Here is a 19,882-nt window from a genome sequence, read left to right on the forward strand (position 1 = left end):
ACCTATATAGTAAGTGGAGCTGATAAAATGGACAATGAGCGTAGAAACAAGGAGGTGGTCATAATGTTATGCCTGATCGGTGTATTGAAGAGCATTTAGCCAGTTAGTGTATCAATGACAACTTTCTGATAGCTGTGGCCATCTTGGCATACAGTGAATATTAGTTGATCCAGTCTGAAAAGTGCAGACCATCTCTGGGAAATGAGATGAGGACGGCTCTGATCAACGCAAGATTGATTTTAAATAAGTCTTGTGTTCTGAATAACTTTTTCAGTTCAGATGGGCTTTGGGCCCATTTTCTACTAGATTTTTAGCTTCTTTAGGTCTGTTGGGCAGGATGGGAGACTAGCAACAATGTTTATAAATTATCTGAAATATTTAAATGACTATTGCCTGTTGGTAAATATTCAAGATTCAACTCTGAGGTTCAAGTAATATGTATTCCATACACTGTAGGCCTCAAGAACTGAGGTAAAAATATAGTTTGGCATATTGGGGTTAAATGCTGTAAATGCAGATTTATTTGTACAGTTGGAGCAATTACTGTATCGACATTGGTCATCTTAACAGACCTCGTGCAAGGCATCAGTAAGTCAGAGTCAATATATCTGTGGTTAAATTGTGTGTAGTATAGTAATTAGTAGTAGTATAGTAGTATAGTATAGCATGCTACTTTGAGTGATCCTCAGTGCGTTAAATGAAATGACAGTCTAGATAATTGAATATTACAACGGCTATGACATGTAAATTGCCTTTCCACAATATTAATTCTCCCTGTGTTAGCATTTCAACACCAAGACTGCATTTGGAGAATGGTCTTACCACTGTGCAGCACAAAGGCCAGAACCACCACAGAAGGGCCAACATCAACAGGAGCATCAGAATGAGCAGAGCTATGGCCAGGATTGTACCATCAGACTGTAAAGATAAACGACAGAGGACTGTTGAAAAACAGAGATGCAATAAACAGTATGTAGCTGTTGTAACAAAACCTTGCATGTCCAAAATGGAAATTTTTAGATTTCCCAGCTTTTTACCCATTTTAAATGGTCAACTCATCATGAACAGGGATTATTACTGTTTTGGGCATGATAAAATAATATAAAGATAAAGATTCATCTGAAGAGAGTGCTAGCTTTGAAATAACAGATGATTCGTAATGGCTGGAGGGGATGGTTATCCAGCCAGGGGCCAAGCAGAACTGCAAGGAGTCACAACAGTAGAGTACAATGCCATGTGCTTGTGGGGAACACTGGAAGCCATCTCAAAACTGGCAGGTAAGAAACTATTGTGTTTCTCCAAAGATCTATAACTGGCACTAATTTATAATCTTTAAAAATACCAGCGATCCATTTATTTGTTCATTTGCTTTCTTCAGGCTTTACTTGGAAGCTCAACAGATCAAGATTTCCACGTAGGCATGCAATTAGGGCATTGCCAAACTTTTTAATACAAATTGTAAATGTCATTTTGTTGACAGCATGGTTTCATTGCCACATGCTTTCAAAAGGACGGCACATTTGGAAAAGTACTTACACAGCCCACAGTGGTGATGGTCACAGAGCTGGAGATGAAGCTAAGGCCTTCATTCATGCTCACGTAAAGGGAAGCCGCCCTACAGCAAAACATAAACATGATGGTAAAGTTCCTGCACTGATTATATCACCTCTATCTTATTCTTTGAAAAAATATAGGTTCTTCCTAATGGTTGGTGGTTTGGATGTCGGATTCTAGAAAAAACACTATGACTTGTATAGAAGTTGAAAAAGGTTCTTCACACCCCGAATCTCATTTACAAAAGTGGTTCTTTTAGGGCACATCAACACAGAATCCTTACTGAGCAATGCAACTTACGTTCCCTCTTCTCGAAGTACTGGTGCAGGACATAGCAGGTATGTGTCCTCCACTACCAATGGCTTCACCACTAGAAAAACAGAGTGGAGGAGATGGTATATGCTTAGAGCTCCAACCTTTTAAGACCTTTTATACAAAGCAGAGAGCTTACTTCAAAGCATTGGACTTGATGAGACTGATTCCATGATAAATCCAACATCTAAGAAGCTGGTTGACCAAAAATGGCTGCTGCTGCTGTTGTTATTGTTCTTGAAAAGGACATAGATATTCCACTTAACATCCATGATGGAAAACTGATTCCCTTACTTTCATAGCCCAAGGCTTGACTGTTTGCTCTGGCCAGAGTATAACATACCGCAGCTCTGAGGAAACCGACACGTTGCCTGCCTGCATCTCTAAAACATCAGCCTGGATGAGGAGGTCCAGGGAGGAGAGGAGAGTTGAAGCTATAAGGCATTAGGATACTCCATGCATGCCCGAGAGAGCCGAATGATCACTTGGGCCAAGACAAACCCAGTGACATATCAGATTCTAGAATTTATCACATCTCGACCGGGTCAGGGAGGAGATGGTGGTGGATCTGGGTGTGAGGAGCAGCTCCCAAAGGGCAGACTTGTGCAAATGATAGTCTGTTTTTTCCTTCATCCATTAGAAGAGGATTCGATCCAAGCTAAGACCCTAGAGAGGTCATCTTGCTTTTGAAGCGGTGCCAGAAGAATCAGCATACTGGTGCATTGCCTTGTAGTATGTCTATGTGTTTCATTGGATTGTTTACCCATAGCACTGGAGAGAATGGCCTATTTTTCTCTTAACTAAAGACATGTGCTTTGGGTTTATCCTTGGTAAATAGATTACTCAGAATCACTGACAATGCAAGTTTCATCACAGTCGTCTGAGTGGGTGGCTGAGGTTATTAGTGTGTGAAATTATGTAAGCTGTTGTTATTTGTGGAACAAATAAAATTTTTATGTGAGCTGCATTCCGCAATATAATTCAGTGCCCCCAAATTCATGGCCATCAACAGTTTTACTGAGCTTCACTATTCCTCTCACAAACTGACATATACAACAACAGAGCTATTGGTGCTACAGTGCAAAGTTGGCAGTACAAAAACAAAATTTTGAGATAAACTACATCTTTTCAACCTTAACGACTTTGTACGGTGTTTGTCGCTTCCTGAACAGAACTCCTGATTGCCGTGGTAATCTGGTTCGCTGCCACAAAGCAGGCTTGCCACCTATCCTGGATTGTCCTGGATTGTCCAGGATTTTGGTTATTTTCATTTCTGGCCACAGCATGTCCAGGAATCCAAATAGGAAGTTAAAAGTGCTTTTTTTTTATTAAACCGTCTGCATAAAAGGATTGTGTCAGGTTATTCTCAATGTAGGGAAATTAGTTTAGGAAAAGTGCACTGCTGGTGACATGATTAGGCACGAAGCAGCATTTCAGCAGAGAAGATGAGATTCTGTAACTAATCTGACATCTATCTGCTGAATTTACTAAAAATACAAGCCGCTGATTGAGTGTCCAGGAATTTTACAGGGCTAATGTGGCAGCCCTACTTCTAGCAGTGCAGAGACTCACAGGGTTCTTTTTAAGTGTACCTACGACAGCGTGTTTGGGGGTAGTTCGGTTTCAGTTAGGTCTTGCATCGTTTGAGGTGGACTTTCAACTTAGGGGTACATCTGTCACTAAGAGAGGGTGGTATGTGGTGGTATCCAGTTAGTATTTATGTGCTAGATAATTTTGCTTTTCATTCATTTGGCTGATTAACACCTGCAGCAACACATGGTTCCTTTCCGTTGAGGCCCTTTAATCCTGAAAGCTGGGGCTATTAAGATGGGAGGGAGGAGAAGGCAAGGACCAAATCTGCCAGAGGGAGGGATACTAGGGATCTCAGCTAGTCAAGTCAAGTATGGCCTACTTTGTTTGGAACTACATAGGATGTGCATGAGTGTCATTATCTCTTATTTGCAGAGACCCCCTTCAGTGTTTACAGTGATCAAGTGTAAACAACCAATCTGCCCCTGTACAAAGACCTTAAGTAAGTTCTCTGCGGGTTTGGAGGGTGGGAAAGCAGGGGCGGTCTGGCTAGAGGGTGACTGGAGGGAGGCTGAGAAAAGGCATTTCCTTGTTTTTTTTTCCTAAATTGCTTCCATGTCACAGGCCTGTTCTTTTTTGCTTTCTGGAGGTTCTGGCCTTTAATTGGACACAAACAATTAACGTGGTGTCTCATCTAAAGTGAGCTGCTTTTATCCAGACGAGGGGGAAGACGAGAGAGCTGGCGCCAAAGCTGGTGCCAGTTAGTAATGCAGTACAGTGAGATTGGAGGCAGATGACTGGGCTTTGAAGTTGAAAGGTCCGGTTTTAATGGAATTACAATTGTTCAGCACATTTGATACCTGCTCCAAGGCATATTGCTCTCAATGCATGTGAAATACCCAATGCAATCTCGTCCCATTACACATCAAAGCATAGCGGTGTGAGACAGTCAGTGGTGGGTGGAGAAGCATGAACCCATACTGAAGTAACTTTATTAGATAGTGACACAAGAAGACATAAATTAAGCTCCCCAAATCAACTTGACTTGAAGTTCGTAGTGTGCCTATACTATGTTTGTTGGACACTATTGTTCTCTTTTTGTGATGATGAGGTGTGAACACACACAGTGAAAGTTGCAGATGTAATTAGTAACTAAAAGTGACAACAAACATTTGCTATTATTAATTACTTAGTAGTGAATCAGTTGTGAATATTGACCACAGGTTCTCTACTAGCCTATGTAATTAAGGGAATAGCCCACCACTTTGTCAACCTATCTGCTACATCTGTACTGCACAGTCAATTACCACTGTAAATAATTTTCTGGTACCTGGCAATTTGCTTGGCAAGGGTATTTTGAATCAATAGTTCTGGTTTTTATGAACTGAATACAGGTAAACGCCTTGTCCAAGGTACCTGATCATGGACTACAAATGGGGCAGTTAGAGAATGAGCACTGTATAGTTTTTTTTGCCAGAGTTCACACTAGAGGATAAATGCTGAGCATTTCATCTTCCTCCTTCTGTTTACCTCTAATAACAGAGCCCTCTGTGCTGTGCTGTGGGTTGCATGGTTCTCAGGAGGTGCCCTGTGTTTAGAAGCAAGGCCTCCAGATTAAACTGCATGGGGTAGAGCTTGGTTTTTGCCTGAAGGACACTGCTAGCTCCACTTAGCCCCTTGTGTGGCAACAGTTTTCCCTTATATCTCTGAGCTGGCACAGATCCACCCTATAAAAGCCTAAATGTGCCCTTTAAAAACTCCAAATGCCATTATCAGAAGAAAAATAAGGTTGGCACTCATTTGAGCAGAGCTGAAGATATCCTATATTCTGAAAACTAGCACTTGGAAGGAGAGTGATGGCTAATCATACATTTATAGGAGCTGATCAAAGCTCCAGGTTCATAGTAACTCCAGGAGGGAGTTAAGTTTTGTGGCACCTTTGTTGGCATTCATAGCCAAATGACTGTGTGGTTGCTTGAACAGTATAGACTTAAGGCTAGATAACATGCAGCCTACTCTGGTACAAGTTTTCACAGAATCTGTGTAGATTTTACATTGCCTCTGAGAGTCGTTAGCATACCCCAAGTTTTTTTTTACTCCGGAAATACACTGTACGTGTTACAGAGCTTACTTACTCCTGGTGAGAGTGTCATTAATTCTGAAGCTACACAGGACCTTATCCACATTCCTGGCATGGAGGAACCCATTCCCTCTCACGACAACTTGGAAAGACTCTGCAGGAGAAGGAGATGCATGCTAAATTAATAAGGAATTTGTCTTTCAATCACTTCCACTAGGCAAAAGATGAAGTAGCAAACCGAACAGTCTGTATATTTGTTGAAAGCAACTGTACCGAGATTTTACAGCAAGTTCAGAATCCACTAGAACAGTCTCTGGGAAACCTCACCAACCCCACCATAGAGGTTTTAAAAAAGAACTTCTTCACCAGAGACTTTGAAAGGCATATTGCGGTGAACGAGGTTTGTAGCTCCACTCAAAACGATGTAACAAATCCAAGGCAGTCGAAGCCAGACAGTACAAAACCAATAGTGATAGTTCCTGCTCTACTTTCTGCTGACTAAGCGGATCCATTTGAGGAAATTGAGTCAGAAGGTCAAGTTGTTTTTGGATGAGTTTACCAAAGGCTACTAGGAGAGCTCTGCTGTAGATGTGAACTCTGATATCGAACTCTAACTGTCTTTAAATCAACTCCCTTCAGATTGTACCTTCAGATAATCTCAGGTCCTCTCCAATATGTTCCTTTTGAGATGTGACTCAAGGCCTCAGTATAAATCTCGAGATCAAGGTCTTTCAGGATTGTTTTGACCATTTGACCAGTCCTTCCAACTTGAGAAAACTTCTCTTTGAAACGGTGACCACAACTTCACGAGGGTCACTCTTTACTGCACAACTTTTTAAGAGCTAATCCTATAAACCCACTCAGCACATTCCTGAACAAAGAGCCCACATTCATTGAAGCACTCATCATCTCTGCCAGCTAGCAAAACAAGGATCAAACAGGAAGTTTCAGTACTCTTATTTATGCCTTCATTGAAAGAACAGTGACTCATCCCAGCTTGAGTTAGAGGTTGATTTAGAGTCCCCCACTGTCCACAGCTTAGCTCGATGATCGGGGGTTGGGCACAGGGATTCATAAAATACTCACCTCCGGCACAGATACTGGAAGGTTCCGCTGCAAGAATCTCTATGCAAGATCTCCTTAGGATCTGATGGGAACAGAGAGTGGAGTTGGCATCATTTTAAATATTCGTACCACAGCAGGCATGCTTAGGCAAGACTTCAGGAATTCTCTTCACTATCTGACCCTTCACCATGGTGTCAAGGCTTCCCTGCCACCATATTGCAACAAATTTGTGGAGTTTGACCCACAGGTCACATATGCCATTGTTTGAACAGCGACCTAGGAATGGATTTGAGGTTCTTTTGTTCTTTTATGTCTACTTTCCTTCTCGCTGCCTCCTGTAGAAGTCCAGTGAAGTGTGCACTCAGTGCCTGAAGACCCTGCTGATTTACAGCTCTCTGTCTCATTCTCTTGGGCTCCAGCCAGGAGCTTTCAGCATGCGGTTAATTGGCAACAGATGCTGTCCGGCTGCAGCGACCTCAGCGTCTGCTTGAGGAACAGGCAACTACTGACCTGACCAGACAAGTCCCTGCCCGAAGAAGGTCTCTTTTAATTCCGCCCCAGCGTTTAGACGTTAATGTTAGATGAATCGTTAAATATAAATGAATACCTTTGAATGTAAAAAGATAGGATAGAGTGAACTTGCTTTGATGCTGCTTGAGGAGACTCCAGCATGTGGGATCAAAAGCAGCCATAGTGAGGGCACAGCAGGTCCTTTTCAGAAATCTCTTCTTGATTTGACTCCAGCATCCTTGACCGTGACTGACCGAATATTCCCATTTGCTGTTCTTTATGGTTTCTTCTGTACTTCTTTCATTTTTCATTAAGCAGCTCATTCCAGAATCTGGTGGCTATGCCAATTTTAGGCCCAAAAAATCAGTTTCCAGGTTGAAAGATTAAGACCATGCAGTGATAGAAAAAGTATGTACACTGAAAGCTTTTTAGGGAAAACACTGATCAGGCATAACATTATGACCACCTCCTTGTTTTTACGCTCATTGTCCATTTTATCAGCTCCACTTACTATATAGGTGCACTTTGTAGTTCTACAGTTACAGACTGTAGTCCATCTGTCTCTCTGCATACTTTGTTAGCCCCCTTTTACCCTGTTCTTCAGTGGTCAGGACCCCCGTGGACCCTCACAGAGCAGGTACTGTTTGGGTGGTGGATCATTCTCAGCACTGCAGTAACACTGACGTGGTGTGTTGGTGGTGTGTTGGTGTGTGTTGTGCTGGTACGAGTGGATCAGACACAGCAGTGCTGCTGGAGTTTTTAAACACTGAGTCCACTCACTGTCCACTTTATTAGACACTCCTACCTTGTCAGTCCACCTTGTAGATGTAAAATCAGAGACAGTAGCTCATCTGCTGCTGCACAGTTTGTGTTGGACCTTCAGTTGGCTGGATATTTTTGGTTGGTGAACTGTTCTCAGTCCAGCAGTGACACTGAGGTGTTTAAAAACTCCAGCAGCACTGCTGTGTCTGATCCACTCGCACCACACACTAACACACTGCCACCACATCAGTGTTACTGCAGTGCTGAGAATGATCCACCACCCAAATAGTACCTGCTCTGTGAGGGTCCATGGGGGTCCTGACCACTGAAGAACAGGGTAAAAGGGGGCTAACAAAGTACACAGAGAAACAGATGGACTACAGTCTGTAATTGTAGAACTACAAAGTGCAGCTATATAGTAAGTGGAGCTGATAAGATGGACAATGAGCGTAGAAACAAGGAGGTGGTCATAATGTTATGCCTGATCGGTATGTATCAACTACAACCCTAATTTTTTTGATGCTGAAGACCCCTGATGGAGTTAATGTAGCACTAGTTTGACTCACTAAGGTCATTTCAACTTATGCTGCTATAGTTGTACAGTGAGTAAGAATGTAACATTTGTATTTGACACTAACGAAGCATTTATTAGGAATACGGTGTTCATAGCAAATCTTCTCATAGAAACACTTACCGAATCAATGACGCTTTGCAAAGCCTCAAAGCCACCATTCACTGGGAAGACATGATCTTTGCTGTCTGCAATCTTGGCAAGCTGCGATGAAATTATGAAGGTTGTCACAGAGGTACTTTCTTTGAACACTGTCAGAAATAAAGGTTCTGTGCAGGTACATTTTTTGTTCATAAAGGTACAAACTATGTAAATATACCCTCAAAGGTACAGCAGTGGTTTTAAGGTCCAACTGTGTACCTTAAATAAGTTTTTCCCAGGTGAAAAGAACATATTTGTACCTTGTAATGGTACAATTATGTTCCCTGACTAAAGGTACTGAGATGTACCCTTGAGGGTCTCACCCCAGTGATAAGAGGGGTACTGCCCCAGTGACCGTTTCATAGAGTGTATCCACTCAGGCTTTTCTTCTCTGTTCTTAACCACATGTAGCAAAGCAACAAACATACCTGGGTCTCATTGAAGTCCTTCACCCCTACACAGTAGACGGAGGCCCCCAGGCTGCGGGAACGATTGGCCTGACAAGGAACACATCAATGAAAGCACAACCAGGTCAGACATGAAGACATCAATTTACACCACTATTTCATCATTGCTTCCATATGTGTAGCTCTGTATTTAAGAGGGCGATTATATATGAGTTGAGGGCATGATAAATGAGTTAAGAGTTGGACCAAGGGTGATAGTCTATGAGGCTGAATGATCTATTTTTCTATTTAAAGACATTAACACACGAATAATGGAAGAAGATGATGAATACAATGAAATATACTGGACTTACTGGGTCCGACTACAACAGAACCCTAAATGGTAGGTATGACAGAGTTGGCAATGCCACTGCCTTCCAGTCAGCACACCTGGACAAGCACACCATGCTACATCAATAAGGGTCCTTGGGCAAGACTCCTAATGCTACATTTGCCTACCTCTGCGACATATTAACTGTAAGTTGCTATGGATAAAAGCATAAATATGATAAATGCATAAATATCTAAACAATGTAAATTAACTTTAGCATACAGAGTAGCTTTAATTAGATTATAAGCAAAAATGAAATTAAGTGTGTGAAAATGATTTGATAAACATAGCTTAACAAGCGAGGGTTTGTTGTATTGCAGATTACATTCCTTAACCTCTTATTGAACAGGATATATTTTGTTTTTTCCATCTGAATTTACATGACCAAATCATAAGGCAAATTATTCAGGAACTGCATGAAATAAATGTAAATTTTTATTTTATTTATTTATGTTTGTAAAAGCTCCCCTCAAATGAACAGAACATGTGTTTTATGATCATATACATATTGCTATATGCTTACAATTTACTGCTGAAAGCCAAAAATCTTAGACGCTCTTTGTATTATTTTATAAAAATAATTTTTACAGAGCAGATCACTGAAGAGACGCCATCTGTTTATAGTTTATAGCCCAGATTTGTGGAAAAATGGGTCGACTTTCAGTAAACAAAAAAATTGTGAGTTCAGCTTTTTTTATTATAAGGGTTTAAAATTACATCACCCATCTATTTGACTGGAAAGAAGACAGTTACAGCTCTCATACGACACCCACCTTTTGAATGTAGCTTATGAAACATGAAAGTTATGAAGAATATGATGAAGTGCATTTTGGAACCACCCGTGGTCTCAAGGAGTTGAAAAGGTTAAAATTTAGACTGCATTCTTCTGAAAAGAATCCAAATCACTGCCCACATCAAGATGATACTAGCTGATGGTTTGTTTAACCTCAAGTCTCCAACAGCTGGAGTTTCTCACATTTATGTACAGCCAGACTGAGATGATCCATTTTGGGATCCATTTTTTGGTCTTCTGTGCTGATGTGTCATGACTAACCCTCTTTTTCATTGCAAACTGGGCAGATGGGAGGAGTGCAAATCATTGAGAACTCCTGATCCCTTTGGGTCTCTTGTAAAAAAAGCAGAGATCAAAGTGTTGGCCTGTTGATGGATGAGAAGTGTGGTGGTGTTTTAGTGTGTTTCAAGGTGAGCAGCGTGTCTGATTTATCATGTTCTCTCCACCTACTTTCCTTTTCTACATGCGCATCTATTTACTTGCTGAGCTGGTACAGGACTCTCTGCTTCTCTTTAAGCCTCTCAGTGGACCATATGTTCTGACACACATTGAAGTATTTTACAGGTTTAAAGGAACATATGGTCTTTCGTGCCAGCATGTGACCTCAGGTGAAACCAGTGGCATAACTAGGATTTCATGGGGCCCAGTGCAAAAAAGGCCTCCCCTGCCTTCATTAAGTGAAACATTGGCTTATTTAGACGGTATTGGTAGATGTCAACCAAGCTGGTGCTGTAAAGTAAGCTAAGGCCCAATCCCATTTCTTCTTTTTACCCCTATCCCTTGTTTTCGAGTGTCACCCTAACCCCTTGGAATGAAGTTACAAAGGGTAGTGGTTGAAATCTTGCCCTACGAAATGGGACCCTCAAATAAAACAAACAAACAAACAAACATTGCTTCATTAACAGGCTACTAGCGCTGCTCTGTAGGCGACCCGGCCTGTCTTCAGTGATAGTAGAGGAGGGTAAAGGTCGGCAACCTTACCGCAGGGCTTTGGTTACATTTAGGGCATCAAATGCTTTCAAAGAGGGGGTATAAGACAATTATTTATTATCGTCCACTGCTAATTCTTTGGTGATACGAAGCTGAAGTCAGCGATTCACCAGCTTCTTGTTAGAATTTTCCCGTTCCACCTTAAATGGTGCAGCAGTTACATTCTGGCGCTTCAGGCGTCAATACTGCCGGACTATTTAAGGTGGAACGGGATAATTAGCTAGCTAGTTACCGAGACATTAGCATGCTATTAGTGATTTTTTATGCTGGTTACGAAAGCATTCTCACATTTGTGGGTTTCTTTGGTCGCTCGCGCAGCCATCTTGCCAGTTTTTCTTTTTTTTTTCATAACAGTCCATTTGGAGGGCCATGTAGCCCTGACCCTTCGCCCTACCCCTCTATCTCAACAAAAATTGGGACACCCTAACCGCTAGACGTGAATGCGCAAAACAGAGGACTAAGGGCTAAGTGGTAGGGGCAAGGGGTGAAATGGGATTGGGCTAATAGTTGAATTGTAGTTGTAGTTGAAATAGTTGTTGATGTAGTTGAAATAGTTGTTTGTTAAACAGTGTATGAATTCAAGCTACCTATGTAGCATAAGTCAAAATATAAGAGGTGTTAGGGGGGCACGGTCACCACCACACTTTGTACCTACCTCTCTCTCAGCATAGTAGAAGAGATCTTCATGCAGTTCTCCGTCTGTTAGTGCGATGATGACACTAGCTGTGCGGTACCCTGTTCAGACCAACATCACCAAGCTCAGTGCTAGATCCAAAGACCAAGGACACATTTTCACAGCATGCTTTTTCAGGCAAAGTGTTGCACATGCGGACAGTGGCAAGCAAATCTACGTTGACATTTTGACATATGTTATAATGACCACTTAAGGATTAATGGCACCAAAAACGTATAACATGCAAGCAGGTTGGGTGTTGAGTGGTCTATATGGTGAACATATGAACATACCCTCAGAGTTCCCATAGTAAATCTGTTCGCTTGCCTAGAAGATGAATGAAAATAATGTCAGCCTACTGTAGACCAAACTGCACACACTGTGATTCTGCACACACTTCTCTCAACAAGCAAGGGACCAGCACTAGCTCAGCTGCTAAAGTCATTAAGAGAAATCATAAGTGACATGTTTGGGCAAAAGGCCAAGAATGTGCCATCCGTTCTGAGTCAATGGATGAGTGCTACTATTAAGCCAAGATGGCTACTGTCACTGACTTACCCTTTGAATGCCCTCATGCATGAATGTGTCTCCTCCTGGCAGAACTCTCTGGAGCTCCTCCAGACCTTTGCGAATTTTTTCCCTGGCAAAACGGATATGCGTTGAATGCGGATGCAGACAGAACTACAAGAGTTTTAACTAATACCCAGATTAATGCCTTCCCAATACAGTGAGTGTGTTTACATACACTTAATAATCTGATAACTGCAGTAAAGCAGATTATGGCAGCAATTTACATGCACTTGGGTAATCAGAAAAAGGGAAAACTCCGGGTTTATATGAGTCAGACAGTACTTGTATTTCTGCCAATAAGCTCACAGAAGAAGACGTGAAGTAAACGTAAAACTCAAACTTCATGCTGAGGCTTTTTTTAAACAAGCCACTTTAGCAGAAAATATGAATATACATCATCTAGAAGATGAAAAATATTTAAATTCCTTGTGTTTTGGTGCTGTCTCATGAATGCTGTGCTAAACTCTGCTTGCTGATTGCCGGTCTGTTTTCACCTATGCACAGACTGAAAATGAAAGAAATCAGAGTAAGGGTATGCGTGCACTGAAAAACCTGATTACTAGCTAAAATCCAGCTTGTTATCTGATTTTTTAAATCAGAATTCTAGGCCTTAATCTAAGAAATTGTAGTATACTGTATACATGACAACTTGAATAATCAGATAACTGCCGAATTCCAATAATGATCAGATTATTAAGTGTATATAAATGCACTAGATGTCACTATTTCAATTTTGTAGTTTTAGTCTTGATGTTACTGAGAGCATGCCGATAACTGCTGCCTATTTTTTTTGGTTGCGCCACTAATGGGATTCAAACTTGCAATTTCCTGATGACTGGGAAAAACCTTAGACCTTAAGCTACAGAGCAGAGCAACGTAATCATGAAACATCATCATGGTAAGTCTTACAAAATCATATAAAATGTGTTCAAACTTAACTGTCAGCACGAGAACAAGATTCTGGCCATCTCTGCCCTCAGGGCTACAGTGTATTATTTAAGACTGTGAGTTTCTGTTGTTTAACTGAGTTTAACAAGTGTGATAATAATGAACTAATTAATAATTAAGAATTGACAGCCATATCAGTCAGTAAAACACTGCATAACTAAAAGTACTGGAGTGTAGCATTAAAATTTAATAAAAATATTTTACCCAATATTATGGGCTACCCCCCTAAAATCGGTATCGTATTAGCCACAAAGTTTTCGTATCATTCAGGCTCTAGTAGCACTCTGCCTTTTTCATCTGAGAAAAAAACACTGTTGCAACCTAAAACAGTGAGATCACCAGTGTTATATCAGCAGTATCCATCAATGCACTTGCAGGCACGAAAACCGAGCTCTGTGGGGGCTGTTATGAACAGCTGGCTTTTGGTTTTAGAGTTTTTGAGTGTTTTGGAGTTTAGTGAAGAGATCTATCTGAACACGTTTAGCACTGTGTTCAGTTTGTAACTCTGAGCAGACTCTGGCTTTGTCTACTTTAGTTGGTTGGAAAATGCATTTGAGCTTCAGTAGCCACGTCGGCATGGTTCAACTAAGTGTGGGACTTCTCCTCGTAAAACAATTTGATTTGGGAAAATGTTAAAGCTGATATATTGCGTGTGTACTGAGAAAGTCTCGCCCATTAGCCAGTCTGGAAGCCAGTTAGGCACTGGATGCAATTAGATACCATGATATCACCTTCACTTGATCAAGCGCTGTCTTTCATAATGATGCGTTTTTATTTTATGCTTCAAACAGCTTAAGTAGATATTAGGAGAGGCTGTTGCTAGCACACTTTAAGAGAGGCTGCTTCTAGTTTTTGTTGGCAATCAGCAAGGCAGATGGTCAGGAAATCAGGCATGTATGAAATTGGAAAGGAGGAAGATAGTAAACATCCCACACTCCTAGACACATGGAAAACCCTTGCTCACAGAGATTATTGGCATATCCAGCTCACAAAAGTGACCATTTTTGCAATACTGGGAAACACATGTTGAAGCCTTGGACAGCCTGATTTAAGTCTTCGAGATGATGGCAACGTCAAGGGAATGCTTGGAGCAGCTGTTGCATGCTGTCCTGTACTGTACGGGTCATTGACCTTTGCCAAATCAGGCTCAGGGTATTTAGCCCAACTGGAATCATGGATTGGCAATGGAAGTGTAAAATTTGTCATCATCAATCTTTGTTATGACGCATCTGATCCAAATCACAATTGGACACTCTCTGTTGTCAGTGTCAGAGAGTTTAGTCTGGAAGCATAAGCTGGCAGAATGCTACAGCCTTCTAAGTTAAATATGGTCCAGTATCATCACAAGCAACGCTGTCCAGGCAATGCTCAAAGCTCAGTAGTTCATTTTAATAAGGGTTGTGTGACGTGACTGTTTATATCTTCAGCATTCTATATTTTCACTCACCTGTCCTCAGTTAGCCGCATGAGAATCCTACCCTCAGTGGAAAACACGATGAAGGACATTCGTAGCTGTGGACTGAGGACAACAATCAAATGAACAAGAACATAAAGGACTGCGGTCTGGTTAAATCGATGGTTTGGCATATGGCTGACCATCTGACATATGGCCATAAATGCATATATATCATTAGGGGTCAGGTATACATTTTAAATTTTATGTGCATATGTGTTGTGTTAGGTTTTATAGTTATATAGATAGTTATATATGTGTATTGCATAAGTTTTTAGAGTTTGTCACTTCATTAGAAAGTATGTTGTACAAACAAAGAACATGCATAAAACCTTATGAATGAAGCTAACATATACGAGTAATATATCGCTGCCGTCGGAGCAAAACCCCATATCTCCATCTGTGTCGTTTTCCAGTTTTTGACAAAATTCGAAAGTACCACATTCCCCTTTACATTGTTTGTAAATTTCATGATGAATGGACCAAAAGAAATGGCCCAGAATTACTTGGAAAAAGGTCTGGTTACACTGACTTACATTAAAAGTAAACCAAAGTATATTTTTGCTTTCTCCTGTGAAGTTTTTGTTTTTGAGATACAAGGTTTTGTTCCGACAGTCATATTCGAAAAACCGTTTTCTGTCATATATTATTATATATACTGTGTTATAAATATATGTTTATTTATATTGATATATCGCTGAAATATATCCCCCATACTGCCCTGCGATAGACTGGCGACCTGTCCAGGGTGTATCCTGCCTTCCGCCCAATGACAGCTGGGATAGGCTCCAGCACCCCACCGCGACCCAGAAGGATAAGCGGCTTAGATGATCTATGTATATCCCCCATACTTGAAAATGGCCAATTTCAAATAAGGTGGCTTGTATATCACATATATGTCCATATGTGACTAATATAAGTAAAACTAACATAAGGGAAATCCATATATGCTAATATATGTCATATGTTTGTTTATATATTACTATATATTAGATTTCCGTGTGGGATCGCCCCAAAGGTAGTCGATCAGCTGAGACATATATGGTGTTTCTTTAGATTTCACACTGGTGCTCCAAGGCTAATGTAGCTAACAGGCAATGGAGGCTTATAGTCACCAATTAACTTCATACAAATTGTAAACTTACTTCAAACCATGTTATTAAGGAAACTCAAGGCCATCTTGAAGCTTAAATTTTGACTGTACCAATTTTTGTCCATTTTTGGTTTCGGCTTGCAGTTTGTACAAAAGTAACTAACGGGTGGCTATTAGATTCCATGACGTCTTAGCCACATTAGCCTCACAGCTCCAGTGCAAAGCTACCAACAACAAACATGTTCTTGTTTGGCTGAACAACCACACTTGAGGAACGAAAGAAATGTATACAAATTGTTTTTGGACATATGCTAGAAGTCATAGTTAAGTATCTTTTCATAACATATGACTTTAGACAGCCAAGGATCACTTTGAAGGTCAAATAAAACGTATTACTGGGACAGTAAATTTCACTCTAATGAATCCTTCACTTGAAGGTTGAACTTTGCTTTTGAAATTCCTGAAAATGTCTGTGATTAAATGCAGTTTAGAAAGAGTCCAGCTGACCTTTCCAAATTAAAAGCGCTCATCTGTGCACCCGCATACTCAGCTGACATCTGGGCTACTCCTCTCCTACCTTATGAACTTATGAGCCAGATGCTCCACAAAGCTATAGATCTCGTTCCAGTGATGCTGTACGCTTCCAGACCTGCAGGGAGGACCAGACACAATATTAGGCTTTGAGTTTGGTATCAAAACTGTGTTACACAGTAAGAGATATATGGATGAAAGCATTTCTGCTATAGAATTAGAAATGAGTCGTGTCATTTAAATGGAGTAGACACATAGTCAGGGTTAGGGACTGTATGCCACTGCTGGTCTACCCTTAGACCACCCAGATTATTGTCCTGCATACAAGTTCTAACCAGTTTTTAATCTCCTCAAACAGATTTTAAATGCACACAGGCTTTTATTTTGGAAAATAAAAAGACAAATATGACAAACAACTGATAGAAATAACCACAATATAAATTTTGATGAGCATTACTGCTGACACTGTGCTAGATTGGTTACAGCTGTATAACTTTATTTATGATAGTGCTATTAAAATTATTTACTAAACTAATTTACAAAGGATAACAAAAGAAAGAAATGAAGAAAAAATAAGGAAATTGATGATTGATGAAAAGTGGCATTTTTTCTAACATTCTACTTAACCTCCAGTGGGCTGCCCAGAAAATGCTAAGCTAAAAAGCCAGTGGGCCGCCAGCTTTGCATTCAGTGGGCCCTCTGTCTTCTTGCTATCTGGGTTTTCGTAGGCAAAATTATATTAATTACAATGGAAATTCGCACAACCTAGAGTTAGTCATGCTTATTTCACAACAAGACCAAATGTAGTCGATCAGCTGAGATATATTTTGTGTTTCTTTAGTTTCACGCTGGTGTTCCAAGGCTAATGTAGCTAATGAAGTAATGGAAGCTTATAGTCACCAATCAGCATCATACAAAATGTAAACTTGCTTCAGTCATGCTGTGAGGAAATCTCTAAGCCATCTTGAAGCTTGAATTTTGACCGTACCAATTTTTGTCCATTTTTGGTTTCGGCTTACAGTTTGTACAAAAGTAACTAACTGGTGGCTATTAGCTTCCACGACTTCCTAGCTACATTAGCCTCACAGCTCCAGTGCAAAACTAGAAACAACAAACAGGTTTCTGTTTGACTGAACAAGCTACAAATGTCTAACATTACTGTGGCTTTAGCGTTTAGTGCCTAGTAAGTTGTCTTTATGGCATCTTGGGTTTATTCTCACAATAGACAATAATATTTATATGAATGAAAACATTTCTAATACAGATGATCCCTGCCTTTTAAAGAGCACTATGGTAATAGGACTAGAAATTGTACTCAGATGAGATTCTTTCACAGGCTGCCATTATTTTGCTCTCATCTATCAGGTCCTTAATTGCATGGCCCCAAAAGCGGCTCTTGGGCTAAATGATTTTCTATTGTATGGACAGAACTTTCTGACCTGAATATAAAACTTTCCTTCACGGTGACAAGAAACCTTCCAAAGCAGTGTGGCTTGCATAAATCACCACTGTCTCTACCATAATCAGAGTCCTATTTCAAAACCTATACCTCTGTCTACAGCAAATGGGCCACTCATTTTCGTATAGCACATCTAGCAAACCAAACAGCCATTATCCACATTTTCCTCTCTTTTCAAACAAGGCCCTGCCAAATGATCCTGATTGCATATGACATAATGTGCCTGTATTTTAAACAAAGGCCTCCGCCTGCTGACTGTTGTTGACCAATGTTAACTGATTGCACTCTGATTATATGGCAACACCGTCTGAGCAAAACGTCCCTTCTTGATGAATTGCAATTGCTTAATTGCCTCATTGTCACAGCTCATGTTTTTCTATCTAATTTCTAAGTAATTACTACATCATGAAGTGCGCCTGGCGAAAGCATTTGTTTCTACTCCAGATGTGAGCCTAAATGGTATGATGCCATGTCTAGTGGGAAAATACGTCCAAGCTAAAGCGGAACTGAGATCAGTGTTATGTTACACTTCCAAAATAGAAGAGTTTGTTGGAGCAGTGCCATCAAAGAACCACTTCTGATTTCCGAAAATGCTGTTAAAGGGCCTTTTTAAAGTATAAAAAGATAAAGTTTTTTCCTAGAAACACACTCCCAAGCCAAGAACCATTTGGGAGCCTTTATTTTTTAAGAGTGTTGCTCTGAAGTACACCTTGTTATCTGACCAAGTGAATGCTGAGACTAACTGTCATCACATAGTCAATAAATCTCCTATATAGTCTATTATGTAAACTTATTTCAGTCTAACTGAAAGCTGATGTTTATGAAGTGCTTAAGTTGTTCAGACTATAAAAAGTGCAACATGAAGTCACGATTTCCCACGGGTGACTCATTTTGGGTCAGTGAGAACATTTGTTTTAGGATTGAGGGATTGAGGGAGGGGAAATATGTTTGACCCACTTAGATAATAACGGCATTCCAGAATTAGGCCCATGCCATAATTTTCTAGATACAGACAGATGTCCATTTGTTATACCTCTGGGAAAATGTCGGCTTTCTTTGAATCTGTTCTGACTTTCCAGACCAACAAAGCCCTCTAACTAATGCAGGTTATCAGTGTTTCAGTGTACAGTCTCTTAGGCTACGTTTACACAGCAGGTAAAGTACCCTAAATCTGATTTTCTCACCAAATCTGATTTTATTGTTTGGCTGTTCACATTATCTTTTAAATGTGATCTGTATGCGACATCAGTCTGAACAGATCAGCTACCAAACCGACCCGCATGCGCAAAAGAACAATGCTTCACGTGGCTCGTCCAAACAATCATGACCACTAGCGAACACCAGTCGCTCCCGCAGCTTTCAGTTTCATCTTCGCCAGCATCACAGGAGCGATTATAAAGTTCTAATGGTTGACAGCTGGACTCATCACCCACAGTGTGCTCGAGTTCGCCGTAAAAGGGCTCGTTATTCTGCCACGGCCGCTTCTTTGGTTCGTGTCCTCAGATTCTTTAAACTGTTCTCTGACGCTACAGCCTCGGGCTCCTCCGGCCGCGTTCGGCCGTTCCGTTCAAAACCTCTTCGAACACGGAGCAGTTTGATGAGTCTCCTCTAATGTTTTGGTTCAGAAACATCAGCCTAAATGAGTCTCAGCAGCGCGAAATTATGACGAATGTCGAGTTGTACTGACGTAAAAGTCGCATGAATTCCGATCTGGCTGTTCAGACTGAGCCGCATTGCTGCAGATCGGATACGTGTCAGATTTCGGTACCACATATGAAAGCATCTCAAATCGGAATAGAAAATGTCAATGTTTTTTGCTGTTCACACTGCCACACAGACACATCTGTGTCACATTTGAGGAAAAAGATCGGATTTGGGCCACTTTTACCTGCTGTGCCACTTAGACCCACTTCACAAGGCAGACGCTAGATCTAATTTTCATCATCATTCGTAATACAGGTCACTTTGCACATCCTAGAAATGAGCAGTTAACTGCAATAAAGTGTTTAGACGCTGTGGTGGGGTTTCACTGAGTCGCCACTTCATGCTCCACTTCTCGAGACCAAGAAC

The 19,882-nt window shown here is 40.8% G+C and overlaps 1 protein-coding gene across 1 annotated transcript in view; it reads right to left on the minus strand.

The window, feature by feature from the left end:
• antxr1a (ANTXR cell adhesion molecule 1a) overlaps window positions 1-19,882 on the minus strand; it is a 54,320-nt gene that overhangs the window by 26,392 nt on the left and 8,046 nt on the right. The window contains exons 2-13 of the mRNA XM_036578503.1: window positions 16,400-16,471; window positions 14,724-14,795; window positions 12,317-12,398; window positions 12,052-12,085; window positions 11,741-11,820; window positions 8,954-9,022; window positions 8,508-8,588; window positions 6,563-6,623; window positions 5,532-5,630; window positions 1,855-1,924; window positions 1,537-1,615; window positions 823-918 (exon numbers count right to left, since the gene is read on the minus strand). Of these exons, the coding sequence (XP_036434396.1) occupies window positions 823-918; window positions 1,537-1,615; window positions 1,855-1,924; window positions 5,532-5,630; window positions 6,563-6,623; window positions 8,508-8,588; window positions 8,954-9,022; window positions 11,741-11,820; window positions 12,052-12,085; window positions 12,317-12,398; window positions 14,724-14,795; window positions 16,400-16,471 (895 nt within the window). The remainder of the gene's footprint in view (window positions 1-822; window positions 919-1,536; window positions 1,616-1,854; window positions 1,925-5,531; window positions 5,631-6,562; window positions 6,624-8,507; window positions 8,589-8,953; window positions 9,023-11,740; window positions 11,821-12,051; window positions 12,086-12,316; window positions 12,399-14,723; window positions 14,796-16,399; window positions 16,472-19,882) is intronic.

This window comes from Colossoma macropomum, unplaced genomic scaffold (assembly GCF_904425465.1).
Source record: "Colossoma macropomum unplaced genomic scaffold, Colossoma_macropomum, whole genome shotgun sequence".
NCBI classification, from domain to species: Eukaryota; Metazoa; Chordata; class Actinopteri; order Characiformes; family Serrasalmidae; genus Colossoma; species Colossoma macropomum.